The sequence below is a fragment of the Theobroma cacao genome, chromosome 9 (genome assembly GCF_053813885.1).
Source record: "Theobroma cacao isolate CCN51 chromosome 9, ASM5381388v1, whole genome shotgun sequence".
Classification (NCBI taxonomy): Eukaryota; Viridiplantae; Streptophyta; class Magnoliopsida; order Malvales; family Malvaceae; genus Theobroma; species Theobroma cacao.
Window position 1 is genome coordinate 38,644,982 of NC_142647.1, and position 27,637 is coordinate 38,672,618.

Here is a 27,637-nt window from a genome sequence, read left to right on the forward strand (position 1 = left end):
TGCTACCGGTGCATATGTATCAAAATAATCAACACCTTCCTTTTGTTTAAAGCCTTTGCCACTAGCCTTGCTTTAACCTTTTCCATGGTTCCATCAACTTTCATTTTCTTTTTGAAAATCCATTCACAGCCTATTAGCTTGGAACCTGGTGGAAGGTTTACCAATTTCCACGTTTGGTTTCCCTTTTTCACAATTGACATCATTGTACCTTTAAGTACCATTGGAATGCCAAATTAACGCATCAAGGTATATGTTCACACAAGCACCATTTTACCTTTATTGCACAATAGGAATGCCATGTTAAAGATATTAAATATCTATGTTGCACCATTATGCCTTCGATGATAAAAATGCACCATATTCCAATATGTTAAATTTACATATTGGCACCATTATACCTTCATGTATAGTAGGAATGCCACATGCCTCTCACTTATCACGTGGACCTTGATGGTATTTACATATTAGCATCATTATACCTTAATGTATAATAAGAATGACACATGTCCACCATCACATGGACCTTGATGGTATTTATATTTTGGCATCATTATACCTTAATGTATAACAGGAATGCCATATGTCCACCTTTTGTAAAGATGAACTTATCTACTTCAAATATTAATTTAAAGCCATATTTATTCAACAAGCCACCTGACACAAGGTTCTTTCTTACTTCCTATACATAATAGACATTGTTTAGTACAAGTGTCTTCCTAGAAGTAAACATAAGTTCCACAGTGCCTTTTCCTTTCACTTGTGTAGTGGAGGAATGTCACGTCCCAAATTTCGGGCCATGATCGGCGCAAAGGTCCAATGGACGTAATCCACTAAACCCAAGCAAGCCTATTATTTATCTTACTTATAATTCCATCTAATATCACTAAGTCATATTTCATAACTTTGAATCAAAATAGTGATATACATTGCCAACTCGTACTAGCATTGCTCCTTAAAAATTTACATACAATGTCTACAACATGTATTCTAATAATTTACATTAAGTTCGTCTATACAAAACAAAATAACACTCGACTTCCAACGGAGTGACTCGAATGAATATACAGCTACCAAATGCCGAGACACCTACCAAAAGATGGACACAGGTCTACAAAGACACCTCGTCCTAGTTACCGGTTGCCTCGTGATTTGAAAACATGAATTTGAAAATGGTGAGTATAAACCCAGTGAGTGAACAAGGAAGGGAACAAGCAACAACAACAAGGGAGAATTTAAAATCATGATGCACTTGTTTCAAAACAATGCAATTTAGTTCCATTCATATTAAAAACCCCTCATTTTAAACTTAACTCATTTTGTCCTAAATGTTGGAAGTCTAGGCTCAGATATGATAGCAAAGAAGTGAAAAATAGGCAGCAATTGGACAAGATAGGAGACAAAATAGAAAGTTTTTCGCTGCAGCGAGCATGAATTTCGCTGCAGCGAAAACAGAGCAACAAGAGAAACATTTTTCCTCACTTAACAAAAAGCCATCCTGCTAAACTAACAAAATCAACATAAAACTCATAAAAATTCTCAAAGTACAATGTGTCAAATTTCACATATGTGTCAACCATATATCACATTCATGAGCTTTCATTTTATAAATCTAGATATGCATAATTACATAGACAAACATCAATATCATCATAATCACTCCCGGCTCATGTACATCCCCCCACATCGTGCACATAGCTGGCACCATCATGTGCATCCCCCACATCGTGCACAATCAGTGCCATCGTGTACATCCCCCCACATCGTGCACACGGGCACTATCATCATCTATCTCTCACGCCACCATCATCACCGGTATGTGCATTCCCCACATCATGCACACACACGGTTACAGTCATTATACACAATATCATTCATCATGCACAACACACATATATATATATCATCATAATACAATAGTCCATGAATCCATAGCAATCACATATTACAATATAAAACCATTTTTTAAAAGCTTGTTCCCAAGGCACTTGTTTTCATGAAAAGCTTGGTAATTCATTCAAATGGGTGGCAATTTCATTATATTACCCAAAACAAGTTTTGAAGGCAGTCCACTCGCAGGTGTCGAAAATTCGAATTTCGAGTGCACTCGGACTAATAGTCTTCAAGCGCAATTCCTTTGCCTTTTCCGGACGTCTCACTACCTTGACAAATAACAAAGTCGAGAAATTTACCATATTGTCCCTAAATTGATATAAACTAATTTAAATTAGTAATGGTTGATATGTAAATGCAAAAATACGTCCGATTATCACTTAATCGCGATATCGATTAAATTCGACCGATCACCCGATTAATTGGCGATTGTGTCCAACTCACTTCCAAATTAATTCATTTCTCCTCTAATACCTTAATTTACCACATACCATTTAAATAAAGCCAAATTCAGTATTAGAACCCTCACAGTTCCTTATAGAAAAATTCGGTCATTTGGTGCACTAGCACCGAAATTTTTTTCTACATAACAGTTTCACCTTAATTCATCATTTTCCAAGCCATTTTCCTTGAAATAAAAACAATCCCCCAATGATATTCAGCCCTCATGGTTCGACCAACAAGGAACCCTAGAGAAATTGAATATTTCTTTTGTGTTTTTGTTCATAACCATGCTTAACTATCCCTAAACACTAACATAGTCTAAAATCAAATTATTTCAACAGTAATTCCTCTTCCATACCCATTTTTCAGAATTGAATTCATCATGATAACTCAATATTCAACCATGGAAATCAAAAATAAAATAATGGGTAAGCTAGGTATCAAGGAGAATTAAAGAAATTTTAACTTACTTAGCTTGTTTCCTTGATTTCTTCATTTTTTCTTTGAATTTCCACCTAGGTTTTCTTGTTTTTCCCTTTGTTCTTCCTTTGTTCTTGTTGTTGGTTGCCTTGGCCGAATATGGTGAGAGAATTGGGGATTTAATGGGCTGATTTCTATAGAAAATAATAAAATAATCAAGCATGCCACTTGTCACATGGTTATTGGCCCAATTTTTTTTTAACTTTTTAACTTTTTTTTCTTAATTTTCCACCACAAATATTCTGGTATTTATCCAATTGTACCACAATTAAAATCCCTTGGTCTTGACAAGTGCTGGGGTGAAAAATTTACCGATTTGCCCTCGGGATGAAAAAATTACGATTTTGTCCCTATACTCTGAAATGTACCGGAATCACATTATTTATGCTTTTCAACCTCAAGTAACACTAATATTGATAAATATTAACCAAATGGGGAAAAAATCATTTTATAAAAATTTCCGTTTAGTCCTCTAGTGGCAAAATTACCATTTTGCCTTTGTGCTCCAAAAATATCGGGAATCACAATTTTTCACTACTAAACATCATTTTATACTCCAACAATCATAATTATATTTCATATAATTATTCTTGGTCAAATGTGATCAAATCTTGACTAAAAATCTCCATTTTATCATTAAATGGTAAAATGACCATTTTGTCCCTAATCGGTTAATTTTCCTGATGGACTCTAAACTGGACCTTGAACTCCGAATCATTATTCTAAGTCATTCTGTGGGTTTTAGAATTTTCAAATTCCTCTTAGAATTTCTATTTGAACTAGTTCAAGGCTCGATTTAACTTAGTTGTACCACTCGGTACAATATCATATTTTAATCGAGCTTGATAGGGTCTCACAAGGAATTTCCCATGTATAGCATGTTTCCATCATTAACTTCTTTCAAAGTCTTGAAAAGACTTTTGTCGTTGCATACATGATTAGTTGCACCAGTGTCAATCCACCATGCTCCATAATCTTGGAGAAGATTGACCTCATAAATCATAGCCACAAACTTGTGGTTGTTCACACCTTGTGGTTGTTCACACCTTGTGTCTTGCTTTTCCAAAGTCTACATTCCGTCTTAAAGTGACTAAGTTTGTTACAATGAAAACATGGCCCCTTTATGTTCCTTTTGAACTTATGACTTTTGTCATTCATACCCACGAAATGTTTTCTTTTGTTTTGTAAGACCGGCTTTTTGATGGTTTGTATTCCATCACATGGACCTTTAAAGTCTCAAGATTCTTTTCATTAGAATCTTTTTCATCTTGCTTGACTTCTTCTTGTTTGTAACAATCATCTTTTATTTGAAGATGATTACCAAGGTCCTCGAGAGACATATTCTCTTTCTCATGCTTTAGAGTTTTCATAGTGTCTCTCTATGATAGGAGATATATTTCAACTATGGAAGACACAAGAATAACTTCATCCATATCAAGATCATATATGAATATAATGAAATCCTTCTTTCCATCTAATATACGTTTTCTATGCATATCAAATACAATATCATGCATATCAAGTAAGGAAAAAAAACTTATCTTGTAATTCGATGAGGAACCATTTTGTCACTTTCTTTGTCACCATCAAATCGGTCAATCTTTTTCTACCATCGAGTGAAGTTTCCTCCTTCAAACGATCTAACTTGACAATGTTTGTAGCCATCTCTTTGAGTGAAGCCATCTTGAATACTACGAAAATAAGTCTTAAAACTGTTGGTGCGAACAGGGGTTTTTATACGGTATTCAAGAATAGGCAAAATTGGCTTCAAGGCGAGCCTTTCAAATAGACGTCTATCTTTAAGACTTATTTCGCCCCCACCACTTGTATACAAAAGAGAATAATATGAATAGTCTCAAGGATACAATGAAGCCAATGTCTAACTTTTGTATTGCATTTACGAAGTAGACCGCTAGATACACCCAAGGGTTTACAAAGTTGTTTGGCCTTAGAACCATCTTTCTGCAGCAAGTAGATTATAAGGAATTCGAAATATCTTGTAGATGGTGGGAACTTTAGTGTTTATGTTATGAGAACACAACACTTATCTTGCTCTTTCTTTTTCTCTGAATTTTTGGTGTGTCAAAATGGTTGGCAACAAGCCCTTTATATAGGCTTCCAAGTGTCTCTTTTTCAAGGACACAATCCTTTCATAAAGACATCTCTTTGTCTAAAAGGCATCTTTACATTTTTGCCAACACAACTTTTAGATATAGTTATTGTTTCAATAGTCATCTTATGAACAGATAACTATTTATCCTATAAATTATAACCTTTGAGTTATTACTTGAAACAATAACTTTTCACTTTAACTTTTGAGTAATGGTGTCTTTTCAACATGTCTCCTAACTTTTGGATGTCATTTTCCAAGAGACACAACTATTCACATGAAAACATGTCTATATTTAATAGACACATTATGTCACTTTTCATGACATAACTTTTGAGCTCATGAAAGCTTTTCATCATGTGAAATAACTTTTAATTTTGAAAATACACCAGCAGAAAAGTCATGATTGTCATGTTTTTCTGCAATGATTGCCCCCAATCGCCTTGCATGATATGGTCCCTCACACTATTTGGAGTGAAATTGTTGAAATCCCACATTTCTTTCGTGATATACGTGCAATCGAATTGCATCTTGAGCATATCAATGCATGGGAAGGGAAAATAGTGGAAACCATTTGCAAATTAGAAAAGATTTTTCACCTCATTTTTTTGACTCACTAGAGCATTTGTCGATCCACTTGCCATATGAAGCAAAGGTTGGAGGACATATTCATTATCGATGGATGTATCCGTTCGAGAAGCTAACCCCTAAACCCAAACATGTAATTTAAAATTTTTAGGTATTTGACAATTAGAATCTAACACTAATCATTGATTTTTAGGTTATTACATTGTCTAAATAAAGTGAAAACCCGATCAGCAGTTGAAGGATCCATTTGTGAAACACATATCATCAAAGAAATATCATCATTTTGTTCTATGTACATCAACACTACAATCTTAACAAGAATGAACTTAGGTCCCACGAAATGATGACGACAAAGATATTGATGCAATCGTTCGTCTGTTGATTTTCACTTATCCCTATCGACCTTTAAGTCAATTCAAGAAACATCGATACCTAGAGGAAGATGAGTTCTACGTAGCCGAACTATATGTACTAATGAACTATGGTGAGATATTACCGTAAAATGAGTAAATATAAATTTAAGGGTTAAAAGAGAACAAACAATATATCTAAGAAGGAATTAGAAAAAGTCTGTAATGCATCATTTCACAATTGGTTTAAGTAATATGTATGTTATATTTAATAAGTCAATTTGATTTTGTAAATTTAATACTTCAAATAATTGAAAGCCATGTAACTTTTTCGTAGGTCTGCCAACATGCGAGTCAAATTGATTCTTGTGTTGTCGACATCTTTCATGGACTTGGTCATATGGCAAGGTGTTTTGAAGGTTATTACGTCAATGGATACAAGTTCACACATTGGATTATGGTTACAATTATAAAATGATGAACAATGGTGTCTGCATCAAGGGAAGTTGATATAATGATTACAATCGTGACTTTTACGGATTGTTGGACAATATTGTTGAGTTAGAATACTTTGGTGTCAACAACTGAGTCGTGTTGTTCAAATGCCATTGATTTGATATCAACAAGGGTGATCGAGTATATACTATTGATGGGTTGGTCAACATTAAACACAACTCGATTCTTGCTAACAATAAGCCTTTTGTTTTAGCCAAACAAGCAACTCAAGTATAATACATTCCATATCCATCAAACAAAAGAGATTGACGTGACTGGTGGGTAGTGTTCAAGGTGAAGGCTCAAAGTCGATTCCCTATAACAAATAATCAGTAATGTGATGGGAAAACGACTGACCTTAAAAAAAGGGTGTATCAAGAAGATGAAGTTTCCTTCAATTCACGATTTGATCATAGTGCGATCAACGTTGACAATATTACAATTCTTTGTAGTGGTGAATATGAAGTGGTTAATATGTTTATGGATGTTGAACATAATAAAAAGGTTGACGAAGCTTAAGGAGAATACGATGAGGCAGAGGAAAAATTAGATGAACAAGAAAGCAACAATACCAATGATGATGAATATGAGAACAAAGAAAATGAATTACGTTGTTCTGATGATGATTGATGGATCTTTTTTTTTCTTAAAAAAAATTGTATGAATTTATTGTTTGCACTATGATTTTTAAATTAATGTTTATATGCATATTTTTTTGATAATTATACTAACAGTTGAACATTTTTTTTATTGACCAAACATGATTATGGTGAAGAAAAAGATGAAGGAATGCTTTCGAGCTAGTAGTAGCGTGGGCTTTTTTTTCGCCTGACATTTTGTGCTACAACCTCCACTGCATCCTCTACCAACTTTTGCCTTAGACCACGAACTCCACTTACAATGTCAAATACTACTCTAATATAGCCAGAGGTATCGATATTGAGTTTGACTACTCTAATTGAAAGCCCCACTCCTGATGCTGATATTGCATCCAACATGTCACAGTCTAAGGGCAGAAGGCCGAGTCTCGATTTGTCGACTCCGACTCATTTGGATCGACGAATACTTCTACATCATCTTAAAATGAGGTAAGTTCCTCTACTCCAATTTATTTCATTAATTAAATGTAGTCAATTTAGTTAATTAATTTATGCATTTTACTAACAACAAGTATATTTTCTAGTACTTTTGAAGAAACTGGCATTACTAGGACGATTACATGGATTATCAAAGTAACTTCAGTGGACCTTGGCCAACATGGAGTCAAGTTCCTCAAGAACACAAGGATAACATGTGGCAAAATTCAAGGTAACGAAAGGATATAGTATTATTGTATAACATTGGATAATTTTCTATACTAATATATATTTTTCTTTGATGTAGGAATCTTTTACATGGGCTGTTGTAGATGCAATGGAGGTCCAATCCATATGGGAAAAGATTTGCGAGGACTGCCTTCAAGACTTATTAGGGGATGAGCCTGACAATGCCAAGAGGAAAGCAGGCGACCCTAACGTCGATCTCGTATTAATGAAAGGGAAGGCACGACCTGAATAACTACTAAGGTATGGGACCAGTTAGTTGATGATGCCTAGTCCAAGCCCAAGTGGTAGTCATGCTTACTCAAAGCTAGGCAGAACTGTCAAGCCCTACTCTATAATATACTTGCCATGTCATTCATGTATTTGACAATATGCTTGCATACTTGAATACCTCGAAAAAATCATCAAAAGTTGGTAGTGTACCTAGTGGTACAACTAAGTTGATTTAAGCCTCGAACTAGTTCAAATAAAGATTTTAAGATGCAATTGAGAGTTATTGAATCTTAGAATGACTTAATATGGTGATTCGGAGTTCGGAGATTGATTTAGAGTTAAATTGAAATTTTCATAATGTAGGGGTAAAATGGTTATTTTTTCACCCGAGGGCAAATTTGGGATGGTGAATGAAATTTTGATCAAGTTTGACTATTTGGAACATAATTTGAGCTTGAGAAGTGAAAAATTTTAATTTCGACAAATTTTCGAACATAAGGGTAAAAATGTCATTTCACGTGTCCACAAGGACATAATTAGAATTTTTGGAATTTTACACCACCTTGACACTTGTCAAACCCATGAAATTCATTTTATACTTTGGATAATTAAGGGATTTTATGTGATGGAGTAGAAATGCTTAAGTATTAAGTTTTATGTATGGACCAATCACAAGGTAACAAGTGTCAAACTTTAATATTATTATATTTCCCTTTATAAACACAACTAAAACTCTCCCATCTCATTCTCTTGGCTGGCCAAGGCAAGAACAAAAGGGAAAAAGCATAGAACAAACCCTAGAGAAGAAAATCAAGAGAAAATTCATTGGATTTCAAGGAATTAAGCAAGTAAAGGTAAAATTTCTTAATTCTAGCTTGTGATCTACCTTTCCTATGCATTCTTTTTCAATTACCATGGTTAAAATTCAAGATCTCATGAAGGATTCATGGCTGACCGAATTTAGGGAGAGAAGATTGGATGATTTATTTGGTTAGATTTCAAGGTATCTTAGTGTTTTTAGTTGTTTAGTAATGTTTAGCATGAAAAACAAGCAAGAAATTTTATGCCCTTCACCCATACTCTTTGGCTGAAATTTTCAAGAGAGAAATTGGATAATGAACTTTGATGAATTTCATGCTATTTAGGTGTTTTTAGTTGTTTTATGATGTAAAGTGTAAAAATCAAGCATGAAAATTACATGTTCTACACTAAACATTCAATGGCCGAATTTTACAAGGAAGATATTGATAATGGATTTTTGTGATATTACATATTATTTAACTTGTAATTGATGACTTGGAGTGTGGGAAATGGAATCAAGTTAATTGGAGTTGAATTGGATGTATTGGCCAATTAACCGGTGTATAGATCGAATTAGGCCAATACCATTTTATTTCGATACATAATTGAAGCTACGTAGAACACCATATTTAGATAATAATCCGAACATTTCGCATCCCATTTCATACATTCATATAGAGCCTAAATTAGTTTTATAACGGTTTACTACAAATAAAGTAAATTGCTTGTTATGCATTATGTTTAGGTGGTGAAACTTCCGATAAGGGTAAGGAGATTGTACCCGAAGATCGAGACTAGGAGTACTTCGACTCCCGATATTGTGAGTAACCTTATTATCATCTTAATTATCTAAAATAGCTTTTATTCATTTTTGTGATTTTATAGAAAAATGAGTTTAAATGGTAAATCCTTATGTTTTATAAGTAAAATGTGATTAAATGAAATGAGTTTTGTAAATCATTTTGAAATTGAATGATGATTTTAGAAATGAAGTAATTGGAGACTGTTTGATTATGCTGTAAATTTATGGTTTGAATTGAATGGCTTATGGTGATATTGGCATGAATGGTTGAATCAGAAATTGTGTTGAAATTGTATGAACTATTTGTTTTGCCTTAATAGGTTGGGTAGTAATATAATTGCCATGTCATACTGTCGAAACTTTTATTAATTTGGTGGGATATTGATTAGTCATTGCAGTGGTGGGTTTCCGTGGACCAACTTATTAAAGAGGGGCACGGTAAACCCAGTTATATTTTACCTCGATACAAGAGGCGCGAAGGGTATCTCCTGAGGTAAAGCTTTAGAGTTCACTACACGCTAAACCACCACGTGAGGGTGAACTCAGCGAATGCCAAGGAACGGCTATGCTTTTAAACGTAAAAATGTGTTTTATGCGTATATGAACTTTTCTTTAACAGTTTTGGCAGACTCGGTTGGATGCCCCGGCCAAGGTATCCCCGAGAATGAGTTTTGACACGAGCCAAATTTTTAAGAAATTCATAAGCCATGTTAATTATTTGAGTGAAATGAAATTATTTTATTTAGTTGAAATGGGTTTGAAACGTTATGAATCACAGTACGATGAACTATTTTAAATTGTCTCCATTTACTCGACTTTAGATATTTTAGATGATGTTTGTATACGCACTGAGTTTATATAAACTCACCACCCTCATTTCCACTCATTTCAGGATCAGGACAGTCCATAAATAGTTGATTACGTCGAGGGTTATTATTGGACTCGCCTCCTCAAAAATCGTAGGTCCACAGCCTTTGTTACCTTTCGTCATTTGGGGGCCCACACGTCATTGTAAATTAAATTACATACTCTGGTTATCTGTGTTACTGTATGTATGGACTTATTTTACTTTTACGCTATAAAAATTATTTATGCAGAGTTCTATAAATATTGTTTTATAAGAAAATAAAATATTTCATTTAATATTTTTATTTTATTCTATTAGCTACAATTTCACCCTAAATGAATGTTTTAGACATAAAACATGTTTTTAGTTATGAAATGTGTATTTTCCCCTATATATTATATTTTTAGCAAGTTTCAAAAATTTTGAGAAAAATGACCAAAATGCCCTTGTGAGACAGAAAATATTTTTTTTTATTATTTTGATATGGAAATAGCTTATAATCTTTTAAAATATGAAATTTAGTAATTATTGCTCACAAGGGAGGTGCGAAAACTGATATTAAGCCTTGCAAAGTTTCAGTTGGCATTCAGGGTAATGAATGTCTATCAAGACATCGCGGTAGTTGTCACGGGCTCGAGGAGAGTACCGAGTCGTGACAAGAACTACTTGATAGAGAACGACGGCAGCGTAGCAAAACATATCGGTAGTTCCTTGCTTTTCGCCATACACAAGAAGATGATGGTATGTGGTTTTTATTTTAATACTACAAAAATCATTCACTTTAAAATTACAATTGTTTATGTTGTTAACGTGTTTTTATGATTACAAGAAGAGGAAAAGCAGTGCCATGTGATGTTCTCTAATCTCTTCGAATGCACTCATAAGTGGTAGAAGGATGTTGGAGTATTTATGGGCAACAAGTCCATGAATATCTATGTGCGTAATACATGTGTTTATATATATTCGATATATATGTTGCTTACCAATTAAATTATTTAATCATTTTAATTGCTTTCCTATTTATAAAAATCACACCTTTCAGCAATATCGTAGAACTACGGTGCAGAGCCGTCGAGCCAGCTGAAGTTTGATGCAGAGGCATGGATTGAGGGCATTGGAGGACCCACCACTACTCAGACCCACTTATACAGATTTAGCACCAGAATCCCCACTTCGAGACTTCTGACTGCAATTGTGATGTCTGAGTCAACTTATGGCCATACAGATGCACCATCTCTTTCACTGCCTCCTACGCTTGAGCCCGAGGGATATCAACAATGGGTTACCGACGTCAAGACTTTGATGACAAGTTTCAACACACTTAATCACTTGTGGATGGAGGGAATTGGATCGAAAAGATCACAGCCTAAGCCAGGTGCCTCAAAGGCTTGCTTATCACGGTAGTTAAATTCGCAGCCTCCACCATAGTTGTAGCAGTAGCCAACCCCACCCCTTCAATGAGATTTGTATTTGTACTAGATGTTTACATTTGGATTACTATTAGATGTTTACATTGGAATTGTTTTATTAATAACGATTTGTATTAGATTTCCATTTTTTTATATGCATATATATGTTTTATATATGTTTACTTTATCAATAATTGCATCATATAATAATAATTTTATTATGGACAAGATAAAATTTAATTTCCAAACAAAAAAAAAAAAAGCTTTATAGGTATTACTAATAGAATCGATGAATTTCATCCATTAACAACAAAATTCATCTGTAACCAACGAAATCGTCAAAGGAGTTCATATTAATACTAACGGAATTATTGCCATAACTGACAAATATTGATTGTAAGCTTCACAGCTAGCTCCGTCAGCAATCACCAACGGAACTACCAAAGGGACGAATTCTGTCGATTATGTTACCGATCGATTTTAATCGACACCGATGACTATGTTGCCAACGAATCCGAGTCTTTGTCGTCAAAATGGTTGAAAAAAATTTCGATTGGTAATGTACCAATGGAATAATCCATCATTGATAAATTTGCCATTATCGACAATAGCATTTCTGGCCGACTGTCAATGTAATTTTTCATTAATATTTTTGTCAGAAATGTAAAATACCGACCGAATTTTATTTATTATAGACAAAAAATTTCATCGATAATACCTATTTTTTTATAGTGAAAAAGATCACAAAAGCTTGACAAAAATGTTTGATTGCAAAGTTAGCCATTGACTTCAATAGATAGCCATTCATGATAGGTTGCATACCTTTGCATAGGCTTAATTTTAAGGTGATCTCTTGTGAAATTGTATACTTTAAGGGTATCGTTATTTAACCGAAACTAAAGTTCATGCATTACAACAAATTTGGACTATAATTACATTTCTTTAGATAACAGATCTTTTTTTGTTGATGTATGCAATTTCTATAATTACATTTTATTCATAATGTTGCTAAAAATTTGTCTAATATAGTCAAATCAACAAAAATACTATAAAAAGTTTACAAAAAAATATTGCTAATTATTTTTAATAGCACATTTTAAAAATTTACAATCTTAAAATCAAATTTGTTGTAGTGATATTTTCTATCTTTTGGCTAGAGAAACCATATATCTTTGTTCATTTTTTAAAAAACAAAGAACTTTCCAAATACGTTTGAGCTGAAGTGCTTAAAACCTCTATGGTACCCAAATTAGTTAAAGGGATTGGCAATTTGAAAAGTTGAATTGCATTGGGATAAATGTAACTTGAAGACGAAGGGTTTGGTAACTGTATTTAGGTGTTCACACAAATTTTATGATGTAGATAGTTTAACAAGTAATTTTAGTATTTTTCTTATTTAGTTAGGAGTCCTATTAGGAATTATAGGTATAATAGAATTTAACGTTTATTTTATTTTACTTGGACGACAAGTAAGCATAGGTTTAGAAATTTACTTGTCTTGTACTTCAAGGAAGTCTAGGATAGAATACTTCTTTATTTTAATTTACTACACTTGCACTTTAAGTTTAAGTCAAGTAAGATTAGGCTATTGTAACACCCCGTACCCTTGTATAGAAGCCATTACGACCTTATCGACAAGACGAAGGGTCAATTAACATAAATTTAAATGCGAAAGAGCGATGACGAGCGAAAAGAATATTTTGAAATAAAATATTCCATACGCGAGGAAATAGTAATAAAATAATAATTAAATAATAATACTTTTATCGAGGATGAACTAGCGAGTTAATAGATGATTTGGAAGTGAACAAGGACAAAGTGAGATATTTTGGGTCTCAAGGAGACAAGTGAAAAATTTCAAAATAAAATAATATTATATCTGTTGTTGAAATTAGTCATGAAGGAGGACTATATGGCTAATCTAAGTAAGGGAGAAGAAGAACGAAAGAATTTCGAAGAAAAGAGACTTAAGTGGAGCCTGTGTGCCTTTATTTAATAAAGTAAGAGCAGATAAGCATATATTTAAATATTATGGTGACATTTTGCTGAAGTGCAAATTTGTTATTTTATTTATACAAGGGTAAAGGAAGAAAGATAGAAGGAAATTGGAATTTAAAAGAAAAGATTGAGGACCCAATTGTCAAGGATGAAAAGTACGAAGGTTTGAATGGTAAATAAGAAAAAGTTGAGGACTTATGTGCAATTACAATATTTGAAACTGAATAGACATTAACTAACCAAGGAAGTTAAATTATGTGGAATAATGAGAGGTGCATGTAAATTCACTATTACATGCAAACTACAGCATGCAAAAAGGAGGAAGTTAATGGGGAACATGTGAGACCCCCATCATGTGAAATAAAAAGAAAAATAAGCTTAAATCTATTTGCATGTAATGAGATTGACGCATTAGGTGGCCAAATAAGGAAAGAAATATGTGAGGTGCATGTGACTTAAATAATTTAATGAATGACCAAATAAAATATAAGGTAAAGTGTGTGCATGAAATGTGATTGGATGAATAAGGTGGTGCATTGAATAAAGAAATGAAGAAAGAATGAATGAGAGAGTGAGGTGGCAAATGGAGAGAGAATGAGGATAGATTTTGGGCTAATGCACAAGGAAGGAAATTGGTGCATGAAGCACCATTGGATGGCAAAGTGGCCAAATGAAATAAAAAGAATAAGAATGCATGTGTTTTGATTGGTTCATGAGGGTGGCCAAATGGAAGCAAAGGAAAATTTGTGCATGAAATGTGATTGGTCCCATTGGGCGGCTATATAAATATTAAGTTGCAACAGTGAAAAAGAAAAGTGAATAGGACTTTGGTTAGACTTGAGGGCTGGCTATTTAGAGAAGAAAAGAGAGGAAAGAAAGTTTTGAGAGGTTCCACTCGAAAGCATGAAAAAGAAGAAAGAAAATAGAGAAAGGAAGGAAAAGCTCGATTTTGCACAAAATCAAGAGGAACCGTGAGGTTTCCTTTTTCATCTTGTAGATTTGTGCTAAGTCATCACCCAAGGAGTCTGAAATACACAAGAGAGAAGCCGTGGAGGGTTAATGGAGGTGTAGAGCTCAATTTCAAGATACAAGAAAGATAAGGTAAAGATTTTTGGTTTTAGCTTGAGTAATCTTTGAAAATGAGTTGGTGACTAAGAGAAATGTCTTGTGGGAGCAAAGAACGGATTGATTGGAGAAAATTTGGTGACATGCAAGCTATCCAAAACCGTGGATGCATGATGGATTCAAAGTGAAAGAAAAGTGGTAAGCTTAACACTATAATTTGAGGCCTACAGTTGGTTAAATATTGTGAGGAAATAATTGTGCAAATGTTGGTAGCTTGGTGAGAGGAATATTGGAAGAAATTGAGGTTGCATGCAAGGTCAAATCCACCACAAAGGTAAGGCATGCAATGTGTAGTGTTTAGGTGATGCCTTGGCTACTATTAGAAAGCAAATTATGTTAGTTAAAAGCTTGGAAAAATGAAATGTGTGGACATGTGTTGTTTTGAAACGCTAAAAAGGTTAAGAATGTTAGTGCGCATGAATGAACATTGATGTTGTTTTCAGTGGCAGCATGTAAATGTAAATAGTGGTACATAGAGCAGCAAATATGAATGAATTTGTGGTGACATTCACTAAATATATTGAGTTAATTTGCTACTAGGAAGTGTACAAGTGAGGAAGGTTAGTTGTGGTGGCGTACCAAAAGTGGTAACAGGTCACCGGCAAGTAACATTAGCTAGAAACGCATCCGAATCGATAGCGACGTAGTGTCCCGCTATTATGAGGTGAGTAAGGGGTGCCTATTTCAAAATCTCCATACTATATATGGATTTACGTTAATAAACATTGTCGATTTTCTTAGACGTAATTGTGGATAGCATGAGCTGATAGCCTTGATAGGCAATCTTAAAAACAGATTTACAATGACTTATATATTGCTATTGTGGAAAGCATGAGCTGGTAGAAACCATAGGAAATTGTGGATTCAAGTTGTTTTGAAAGTTGTTTTGGATATATCTATAGATAAGCTAAATGTGTAAAGTGTTTTAGAAATCGGGAAACAAGCCTTTTTATGATGTTCGCAACAAAATCTGTTCCTTGTATTTTTGTGTGATATGCATAGTTAAATACGTTTGTTAAATGATTTAAAATGCAAGTTTTAAGCACCAGTTTTAGTCCGATTTTCATATAAGAGAATACACCATGCCTTTTTACGTGAAAAGCAATTTGAAAGGTTATCAAACCTTATTTTTCCAATGGTTTACGCGATAAACTTGGAAACTTCGATTTGGTTTTGAAAATGGTTTTGACAAACCGAGAGCATCGAGAGTAGGCCGAATGTCACATCAGGATAGTGTGACCCTTATGCACAAGTGAGCTCTAGCTAGAAAACCTTTGGGTCACCGATGGGCTGTTAGATGTGGCTGGGGCCATGGTTTGTGATTATACATGGCAAGGCCGCGGGTTGTGATATGTGGCTAGGCCACAAGTGATATTCGCGATTGCGATCGCTTGATTTCTCCGATGTTGGCCAACATTGTTGAGACTGCCATGGTTGTGGGAATCCGGTGGAGCAAGGCTCCCAGATTGTTATTACTTGGAAGTGGGTCCATGGGTGATTACTATGCTTACCTACTTGAGAGCCTTGTGAGTTTTTTGACGCGTTCTCTCTTGCATGGTGGAGAGTTAAGGCTTCTCTGTAGCTCCTCTTGTTTGAATAAAAGCTTTCAGTGCTTACTTGATGATCATGAGTTGGTTTATGTGGCTGTAAACATTAATTTCCTTTCATGCCACACATTTTGGGAGCGAGCATTCTTTTATATTGTTTTTCGTATTTTGATGGCAAGTGATGTTTTCAATGGTTGAACTTTGTTTCACTACACTTGTTTCCGGCATCGTTTTGCCAGGTGAAATATTGCATTATGATTTTACGGCATCATTTTTCTTTTTACAAGGCACAAACACTCTACTTGTGACTTGATTTTTCTAAGATTATTATTCTTATTCCGGTATTATCATTCAAATGATCTGCCTTAAGCTTGTTTCCCATCTACGCCCTGCTCACGGAGCCGATGATCACTGAGTCTATGAGACTCACCCTTTTATTTCCTCTTTTGCAGATAGTGATCGGCCTAGCATCCATTCATTGGCGTTTATTGTCTACTGTGGATAGGTAAAGGCATCTCGTAGCATCTTATTCAGAGTCGCTCCACTGCTAGAGGTTGAGTTATTTATAGCATAGCATATTTATAATTAGTGTCAATGTAAATGTATAGTTGGATGTTAAGGACTTTGATGTAATTGCTTACAGTTATATGGAGTAAAAGTCAAGTTGATTAATTATGTTTATTGTTCAATTGATGTAATAAGAGTTATACGGTTTAAAGCATTAACGTAGATGGGTGACCAAGTATAATGAATTAATGAGAGTTCTAATGAAGCTTGTTCGGGACTTGACGGGCTCTCCCGAAAGTCTCAGACGTCGGTAGTGATCGAGGAGCTATCGTTACAACTATTATAAATAGCACACTTAGGCTTAGTTATTAGACAATTAATCTTTTTGAATTGTTGAATAACATTTTATTTTCTCTTAAATTTTAAATGTAAGTTTCTGTGTTTGAAATTTGATTATCAACCTTAAAGGCTATGTTGAGTGCTAGCCTTTATTTTCATGCTAACTCGCTTCATCAATTGGTATCATAGCAGGAAAAACTCGCCCAATCTAATGGTAGGTGACCCAGATGTGGTAGGTGACGGTTCTCAAGGCGAAGATCATGGAATTAAGACTTCACGATCTATAGTGCAAGATCAAGGGGTAGCGTTGAGAGCTTTGGAGCAACAAATGGATCTCAAATTCCAGTGTCTAGAACAACACTTTGAAGAAATTACAAATCAATTTGATGCTCTAAGCATAGATGCTAACAAAAATCGAAATGATGAAAAGCCACGTATTGGAGATGATGTAGCTTGCAGATAACTTGCTGACAAACTTGTTTTTGTAAACAGGTGTAGACAACAAGTCTACATGGAAGATTCAGATGAAGAAGATGATTATTTTGTAGAACTTGTGAGATACACTACATATGGAAGGAATGATTATGGTGATTGGGATACCAAAGATTTCATATTAAAGGTGGATATTCCTTGCTTTAGTGGGAATCTAAATATTAAAGATTTTCTAGATTGGATTGCAGAAATAGACAAGTTTTTCAAATTTATGAAGATTCCAAAAGGAAAAAAGGTGAAACTTGTTGCATATAGATTAAAAGGTGGAGCTTCTGTATGGTGGGAAAGGTTGTAGTTTAGAAGGAATTGTGAAAGGAAAATACCAGTTAGAACCTGGTACAAGATGAAACAATTGTTGCAGAAGGATTTTCTTATTCCTGATTATGAGCATATTTTGTTCCAGAAGTATCAAAGATGAGACCAAGGTCAGCAAACTGTAAATGGGTATATTGTAGAATTTATGAGGCTAGCAAAGAGAAATGACCTAAGGGATACCAAAAGGCAACAGGTTGCCAAGTATCTAGAGTGATAGAATCTTGTTATTAGAGACAAGATAGGGGTACAAGTATTATAAAATTTATCTAAAGCATGAAATATTTCTTTAAAGGCTGAATTAATGTTACAGGAAAAGAAGACTTGATTATTCTCGCAAGAGTTACAACGGGGATAATTCTAGAGCATCCAATGACAAGAATAAATCAATTCATGATAGTCCTGCATGCAATGACCAATACAAGGAAGACAAAATGGTTGGAAAGAAAAAAGTGACAGATGCATAAGAAGGGTAGAAAGCTGTAAATTCCTATGCTAAACCAATTCCAGGAAGTGTTTCAAATGCAATCAACCTAGTCAGAGATCTAATGACTGTCCTCTTAGAAAAACAGTTCATGAAGTGGAACAAAAAGAAGAGGATGATGAGATTTGTTATGGTCCAGATAAGGATGATGACAAGTATGAGGATTACGACGATCGCCAGAACTATGTGGTGAGAAAAATGATGTTGTCTCCAAAATATGAGGATAACACTCAACGGCATTAATTATTTCGAATTGGATGCATTATCACTAACCGTTTATTTGATGTGATTATTGATAGTAGAAATTGTGAGAATATTATCGGTAAAGATGTTATGGAAAGTTTGGATCTTAAAGCTGAAAAGTGCCCCAATCCATCACTATTGGTTGGATTAAGACAGCAGAGAAAATTCATGTAATAGAACGATGCAAGGTACCTTTTCCCATTGGCAAATACAAGGATGAGGTATATTTTGATGTTGTGGATATGGATGCTTGTCACTTGTTATTAGGTAGACCTAGGCAATTTGATGTTGCAGCGGAGCATGATGGGAAAGAAAACACCTACAAATTGGAAAAGGGTGGCATAAAGTTTACTTTAATGCCAATGAAAGAAAGTGCCAAAACCAAAGCTTCTAAAGTAGAGGGGTGGATTATCTTTACCCTTACACATTCAGAGAATGAGATAGAAGCTACTTTCAAGGAGTCAAAAGAGGTGCATGCTATGATCATGATACAAGTGTTGTCAATTGAAAATGATTAAAAAGTAGTAGAGCATCCAGAAACATTCAAACTGTTACTAGAAGAATTCAATGGGGTGATGCCAGAAGATTTACTTGACTATTTACCACACATGAAGGATATTCAACACCATATTGATCTAATTCTTGATGCTAGTTTATCAAAATTTTCTCATTATAGGATGAGCTTAAAGGAGAGCGAAATTCTCAAGAAGAAAGTGGAAGAATTACTGCGCAAAGGACATATCTAGGAAAGCATGAATCCATGTGCAGTTTCGGCCTTATTAAACCCAAATAAGGATGGGAGTTGGAGGATGTGTGTGCATAGTCAAGCTATCTACAAGATTATTACTAGATACAAGTTTCCAATTCCTAGACTAAATGGCATGCTTGATAGGTTTTCTAAAATGATGCACTTTATCCTTTGCAAGAAGAATTCAGATATAAGCGGAATCACCAAATTGTTTTTCAAGGAGGTTGTTTGTCTGCATGGTGTGCCTAAAACCATCACTTTAGATTGGGACAGTAAGTTTCTTAGCCATTTGTGGAGGACTTTGTAGAAGTTATTTGATTCATCCTTGAATTATAGTAGCACAGCTCATCCACAAACTGATGGTCAAACTGAATCGGTGAATAGAATTTTTGGCAATTTGATTCGTAGTATTTGCAGTGATAGACCGAAGTAGTGGGACTTTGCATTAGCACAAGTAGAGTTTGCTTATAATAATGTTATTCATAGTGCCATAGGAAAATCTCCATTTTCTATTGTCTACACAAAGTCACCTCAAAATGCCCTTGACTTGATCAAATTACTTAAAGTTCCTGGATTTGGTGTAGCTACTGAAAATATGGCTAATTAGTTGCAAGATGTTCAAGCTGAGGTAAAAAAAAATTAGAGTAAGCTAATGCCAAGTACAAGAGAGCTGCAAAATCAACATCGTAGAAAGTAGATTTTTGAAGTAGGAGATCAGGTGATGGTATTTTTGAAAAAAGAAAGGTTTTTAGTGGGAACTTGTAGTAAGTTACAACCTATGAAGTATGGACCATACCAAATTTTGAAGAAGATCAATGACAATGCATTTGTTGTGCATCTGCCAAACACAATGAGAATTTCCAAAACATTTAATATGGCGGATATTTACCCATTTCATTCATCAGATGAACCCTTATATTTAGATGTACAAGTTAACTCGACGTCGAGTCTTTTTTAAGTGGAGGGGAATGACATAGATAGCCTAACAAGTAATTTTAGTATTTTCCTTATTTAGTTAGGAGTCCTATTAGGAATTATAGGTATAATAAAATTTTACTTTTATTTTATTTACTTCGACGACAAGTCAGCATAAGTTTAGGAATTTACGTTTCTTATATTCCACTGAAGCTTGGGGTAAATACTTCTTTATTTTAATTTACTTTACTTGCATTCTAAGTTTAGGTCAAGTAAGATTAGACTACTATAAATAGCACAATTATGTTTACTTATTAGACAATTAATCTTTTTGAATTGTTGAATAACATTATATTTTATTTTAATTTTGAGTATAATTTTTTGCGTTTGAAACTTGATTATCAACCTTAAAGGCTATGTGGAATGCCAACTTTTATTTCCACATTAACTAGCTACGTCATTTTATCTTGAGAAAGAAATAGTAGAAAGTTTGTAAAAACTCCTCAGACGCTGTGCTTAAAGTTGCAAGGCTTGGAAAAGAAAATTGCTTAGAATAAGCTTCTCTGTGAAAGTAAGGGGGCAGGAAATGATATCCTATTACACAAGAGTCAGATTGCACAGCTAGATATTGGTTTCTTTTCTAAGTCGTAAGTAGTTGTCTGTAGCTTTCCTTATCTGTTCTCTGACCATAATTGGGGCCATTTGGTACGTTGTTGTCTGCGAGGGCTTCCTGCTTCCTTCTTGGATGAATGAAAATTCCAAAGATTTAAAGTAGAACAAAGAATGGTCCTTATTCCAATATTTAATAAGTTGTAGCATAATTTTAAGGTACAAAAATGAGCTACGTTTATAAGATACTGTTGTTAGTCAAACCTGCATAAGAAATATCTTCTAGGACGTATCTATCAAGGTGAGAATAGTTTTATCAAAAGTTCCTGCCAACCAGGAAAAAAAAACAAAGAAACTTCAAAGTTAAGAGGAGAAAATCTTAGTCTGATTGGAGCAGAACTTGACCATAATTAGCTACCGTTTGTTTTTTATTAGTATTTTTCTTCCATCAACATTTCTTGAACAGCTAGTCCACATTTTTCTATTGTCATTTCTATATTCACTGTTACTAGTCTAAAATATGTAGACTTCGTTTTCCAAAGGTCCCTGGTGGAAGAGTTTATGTTCTTATAGAAACAAAAAAGCTTTAGTGATTGAAGGAGAATTATTATTCCTGCATGACCCTTAAATTGTCGCTTAGCATTTAGAACTTATCCTTCCCCTGGGACCTGCAGAATGACCAACTTGACAGGTGTTGGTCCACTTGTGGTACAACATTAATAAATGCTAAATTAAATTTTCAATCAACTAGAAGGACGGGTCTGCAGACTTGCTGCATTTTTGGATTGGAGTTTTGTTTTTAATTGGCTAGAATTAATCAAATTATCAACATAAATTAGCTAATTTCTGAAAGATTTCTCCATGGAATATGAGACTGATATTTTTGAAAATTCCTGATAAATCCAGCATATGGTTGGGATGCTTTGGTTCTTCCTAGAAATATTTTTATTTTTTGCTCTCTACAAAAATAAATTTAGATGTAACTGACATGCATAATCCATCATTTTTCCTGACTAATTAGCAAAATTCTTAAAATTTTCTAATTATTGAAGAGTTACTCTTGCAAACAAGAATTTATGCAGCTAATCCACTTTACTGGGGGTAAAACTCGGTTAATTTACGTTAAATTAATCTGTGAAGTGAAAGTGCCACAATTTTTTTGAAGGTTTAGTTACATTATGTTTGTCCTTCCATTTTGAATTATTATGCCTTCTGTGATGGTTCTGGTAGTTGAACTGTAAATCAAACCAAGTGGTCCATGCATACTTCTTTGGATGACCCAATATGTAACAAAAAGAAAAGCGTTAATGTTTTTTAACAGCCTTTTCTTTTCTATAGGTTTATGACGGAAGGGAAGGCTTTTACTTAACTTAAATTCTATAATTTGTCTAGTTATTGTTGGTATATCTTGAGTCAATTGGATTGGTCAAAGAATATATATTGTAATTTAATGCATGTTTAATCGCATAACTATATGTGATAAAAGTTTTTCTTAATGTTAGTGCAATAATAAAGAATTATTAAGTACTAATTGAATGAAGTCTATGGAACATAAAGGCCTTGCAAGCGAATTGTAAAATTGTTACAATTATGAGATCTCTACACATCAAAGCCATGTTTCTGAATTATTTCTAGTCATTGTATTGTCAAGATAAGGCATTGATAATACTCAAAGATTGATACATGTTAAGCTTCCTTATTTGGGAAGTAAGCAATCAATCTCATAAATTGAAGTATATGGGATACTTGAGGATAACATATGGGTGCTTGTTAAAGAATAAGTTCGTTGAACATAACCTAATATGAGAATTCCATTTGGTATTGCACTCAAATGTCTATGCAATACGTTCTCATATGATAGTCATGCAACAAGTCTTTAGACTTGAGACACCAGGTCATCTTGTATAGGAAATTATATGCTTTGATTTCATTTTTATGAGTTTGGAGGCAACAAGATACCTAAACAGGGTGTTTTTGGGTATGCCATGAAGCATGGATGAGTGGCCAAAAGAGGATCCATGTGATATGAGGGATGAATCTCACTTGTTCTCATTCTTAATCAACTTGTATAAAGTCGTTAGCCAAAACATGATGAATTTGAAGAAAATTAGTTTGCTATATTTATAAGATTAATCATAAATTATGAGAACTAATATGAAATGTCATAAGTAGACACTAAGCCATACTTTATGATAAATCTGGGATATTTGATGAAATAACTGTATTGTATTGAGAGGCTTATCAGTAAAGGGTTTCGTCAAATTTTTTAATTGACTCTCTAACATTTTGGTGGTCATGATATGTAGGTAGATGCCGCTCATAATTTATAAATTTAAATTAATTATCAAATTGATATTTGATCATGATTGGTATTTATTGCCAACATATTAGATGCCTAATGAGTCAGACACATTAAGTGATATGATTGAGATTAAATAAGGATAATTAATTAAATTGGATTTAATTTAAACAGACCAATTTAAAGTGAAAAAATTAATTAAGTTCACAAGGACTTAATTAAATAAAAATAAAAATATTGTATTTAGGGTAACAACTTAGTTTAGATATATAATTATGTTATGTTAACCGACTAAAACTCTAAACTTTCAGCCTTTTTCAGTTGTTTTATAAAATAAGAAAAGAAAAATAGTTTTCTTTGTTTTTGATAGAAATAAGATTCAACTAAGATTGTTTTGATCTATTGTGTTTTCTGGGAACAAAACTTGCTAGCATAGGTTAAAATCTTACATTTCAGAAGGTCTTATTCAGTCACTATGTGTATTATAGTTAAAGGTCAAACATTTGAGTAGTTGAAGATTTGACAACTCTTAAAGATGAAGAAGTAAAGATTTCGACGACAAGATTTTGACAGTCTTATTCTTTTTTAGAGTTTCTCACTTTATCACAAGTCTTTTAGATTTAATTGGTTGTTGATTACTATATTTAAAGTAAAGTATGTAACTTTTAAACTTATAAATGCTCATAATTAATTTAAAAATTATATAAAATAAATAAATATTGAACATGTAGGATTCAATTGTTTATTTTAGCATTAATTTCAAATTTGAGTATAAGGTTATAAGCTAATTTGTCATACTACGAATCTAACCACTTGATTCTTGCAATGGCTTTGGCTCTCCTTCGTCTCTTTTCCTTTCTAGTTTTGCTACCAATTCTTGCTGCGGCTCAAACTGTTGGTAATGTGACAGTAGGTGCCTCTCTCTCTGCTGTTGAAAACTCTTCATGGATTTCTCCTTCTGGCGATTTTGCCTTTGGTTTTAACCAACTCAACAATAAAGATCTCTTCTTGCTTGCAATCTGGTATAATAAAATACCAGAAAAAACTATAGTTTGGTATGCAAATGGAGAAAGGCCTGCGCCAAGGGGATCAAGATTACTGCTAACTGCTGACAGGGGGTTTGTACTGACTAGCCCTCAAGGTGAACAGCTCTGGAATACTGAGACCATAAATGGGGTTGTTCGTAGCGGTGTTTTGGACGATACCGGAAACCTCATGCTTCGAGGAAGTAATTCTATACTTTGGGAGAGCTTCAAAAATCCTGCTGATACTATGTTGCCATCGCAGAAACTGGATAAAGGAGTTGCACTTTCTTCTCGCCAATCAGATTCCAACTTTACTGAGGGGAGGTTTCGGATGGTTTTGCAATCAGATGGAAATCTTGTTCTTACTACCATAAACTTGCCCAGTGACCATTTTAATGAGCCATATTATAAAAGTGATACTGCTGGAGATTTTAATTCATCCAGTCCTGGTTTCCAAGTGGTCTTCAATGAGTCAGGCTACCTGTTTGTCTTGAGGGAAAATGAAGAAAGATTCCTTCTAACAACGACAATAACAGGCTCAGCTAAAAACTTCTATTACAGAGCAACTCTCAATTTCGATGGAATTTTCAGTCTGTACTCTCACCCCAAGGCTTCCACTGGGAATTCAAGGTGGACTACTGTTTGGTCTAACCCGGATAATATTTGCACCGCTAGTTTGGTTACTGCAAGTAGTGGTGTATGTGGTTTTAACAGTATCTGCAGTCTCAACGCCGAGAGAAGGCCAAATTGTGGATGTCCAAGAGGATATACTTTAGTTGATCCAAATGACCAGTATGGCAGTTGCAAGCCTAACTTCACTCAGAGTTGTGAAGAAGAGCCAGCTCCTGTTGAAGACTTGTATGATTTTGAAGTGCTTACAAATGTAGACTGGCCACTGGCTGATTATGCACTCTTGGAGCCTTTTACTGAAGAGAAATGCAGAGAATCTTGCTTGCATGATTGTATGTGTGCTGTTGCCATTTTTAGGCTAGGCGATAGGTGTTGGAAGAAGAAGCTACCACTATCAAATGGAAGAGTTGATCCCAGTCTTGATGGGGCAAAGGCTCTTCTCAAAGTTAGGAAAGGCGATCCACCTCCTTTAGGTCCTTATTTTCCAAATCAAGAAATGAAGAAGAAGAACCAGGAAAGTTTGATCCTGGCATTATTAGTAATTCTAGGTAGCTCTGTAATTTTCAATTGCATTTTTGTTGCTGCAATTTGTCTGGGATTTTACTTCATCTACCAAAAGAAACTCAAAACATTACCCCAATTTGAAGGTGTCGTGGGAACAAATTTGCGTTCTTTTACTTACAAGGAGCTTGTATATGCTACAAATGAGTTCAAAGAAGAATTAGGAAGGGGAGCTTTTGGCATTGTTTACAAAGGGGCATTAGATATGAGTTCTAGCTCTCCGGTTGCTGTGAAAAGATTGAATACTATGGTACATGATACTGAGAAGGAATTCAAAACTGAAGTGAATGTAATTGGCCAAACGCATCACAAGAACCTCGTAAGATTGCTTGGATTTTGTGATGATGGAGATAATAGGTTGCTGGTGTATGAGTACTTGAGCAACGGCACTCTAGCAAGCTTCCTTTTTGGCGACTCAAGACCCAGTTGGAGCCAAAGAACTCAAATTGCTTTTGGGATTGCAAGGGGACTCCTCTATTTACATGAAGAATGCAGCACACAGATTATTCACTGTGATATCAAGCCTCAGAACATTCTGCTAGATGAGCATTACAATGCAAAGATTTCTGACTTCGGATTGGCAAAGCTTTTGTTGTTGAATCAGAGCCACACCAACACTGCTATTCGAGGAACAAAAGGATATGTCGCACCAGAATGGTTTAGGAACCTGCCAATAACTGTGAAGATTGATGTATATAGCTTTGGAGTGGTGCTACTAGAACTCACATGTTGCCGAAGAAGTGTAGATAGGAATTGCGATCTAGAAGAAAGAGCAATTTTAACTGACTGGGCTTATGACTGCTATCGTGAAGGCATATTGGATGCACTGGTTGAAAATGACACTGATGCCTTGAATGACAGAGGAAAAGTGGAGAGGTTTGTGCAAGTTGCCATCTGGTGTATTCAAGAAGACCCGTCCCTGAGACCTACCATGAGAAAAGCCACACAGATGCTTGAAGGAGTTGTGGAAGTGCCCATTCCACCATGTCCATATACTACAACTGTGAAATTCAGCTTGTAAAGTGATCGGCAGCAACCTTTGCTTTCATGTATAGACTGTACTGAAGTTTGTTTAACAAACTTTTTCTTGGAATAAGTTGTTGATTTAGGTGTTTGCTTCCACGTAAGGAAGCTCTATGTATTGAAGTACCTCAATTCCAGAGTAATATTATTTTGTACAAATAACTTAGCTAGGACCTAATCTTTAAACTAGCGGAGTTCAGCTACATGAATTACTTTCCTCTATTCTGCTAATTCTAGGGGCATATATACGTTCTGAAAGATGTTGGGATAAGTAAGAATATGTAGTGATGGAGAAAAGTTCTCCGGTTCTTATGGTTAATATTAAACAAACAAGTCTCTGGTTTTTGAACCAAAACCAGTGAACGATAGCATCCTAATCTGTAAGAGGGCTACAAGCAACGCCCTCAAGTGTCCTGGAAACTGAGTTAAGCAGTGTAATGAAGCACAAGCCGATAGCATAAGGGACCCAATATAAAATCTTCATTCTACAAAACTAGGCTTTATCCAATGCGATTGAACTCATTTTTCTATTAAGAACTTGGTCTAGCTGGATTTTCTTTCGTTTCATTTCCATCCAATATCAGTGCAATAATTGTCTCCATTTCTTTCTTCCATGATGCTACCAGCCCGTCCATACCAGATACTGTTGGTTGATTTTATGTGTAACCAATATCAATAAATATGATTTTACCAAACGGAAATATCAACAAGTATGACCAGTTGCAATTGTAGATGTAGTTATCATCTGATATGAATAGTTATTGCATTTGCACAAAAAAAGAAAATGGTCCAATAGCCGTGTTTTGATTCCTCCTTTTACTTTTCAAACCTTGAAAGCCTTTTGATGAATGAAGTTCTTCAACTGGGATCGAATCTCATTCATATATGTTTTCCTTCTTTATTCATTGTCATTCTCATCAAAAGCTTATATGTTAACACTGTTGTTTGTGGATTGAAATAGTTAAGAACTAGATCAGGCTTTAGGCAGACAACTAGTTCATTGATGGCACGTGTTATATAGTATATATC

At 34.5% G+C, this 27,637-nt stretch overlaps 1 protein-coding gene across 1 annotated transcript; it reads left to right on the top strand.

Moving 5' to 3' along the window:
- The first annotated feature begins 24,132 nt into the window (after positions 1-24,132).
- On the top strand, positions 24,133-26,770 carry LOC18589709 (G-type lectin S-receptor-like serine/threonine-protein kinase LECRK2). Its single transcript, XM_007014805.3, has one exon. It carries the CDS (start codon positions 24,195-24,197, stop codon positions 26,604-26,606), a length of 2,412 nt encoding a protein of 803 aa, XP_007014867.3. The 5' UTR covers positions 24,133-24,194; the 3' UTR covers positions 26,607-26,770.
- Positions 26,771-27,637: the final 867 nt, after the last annotated feature.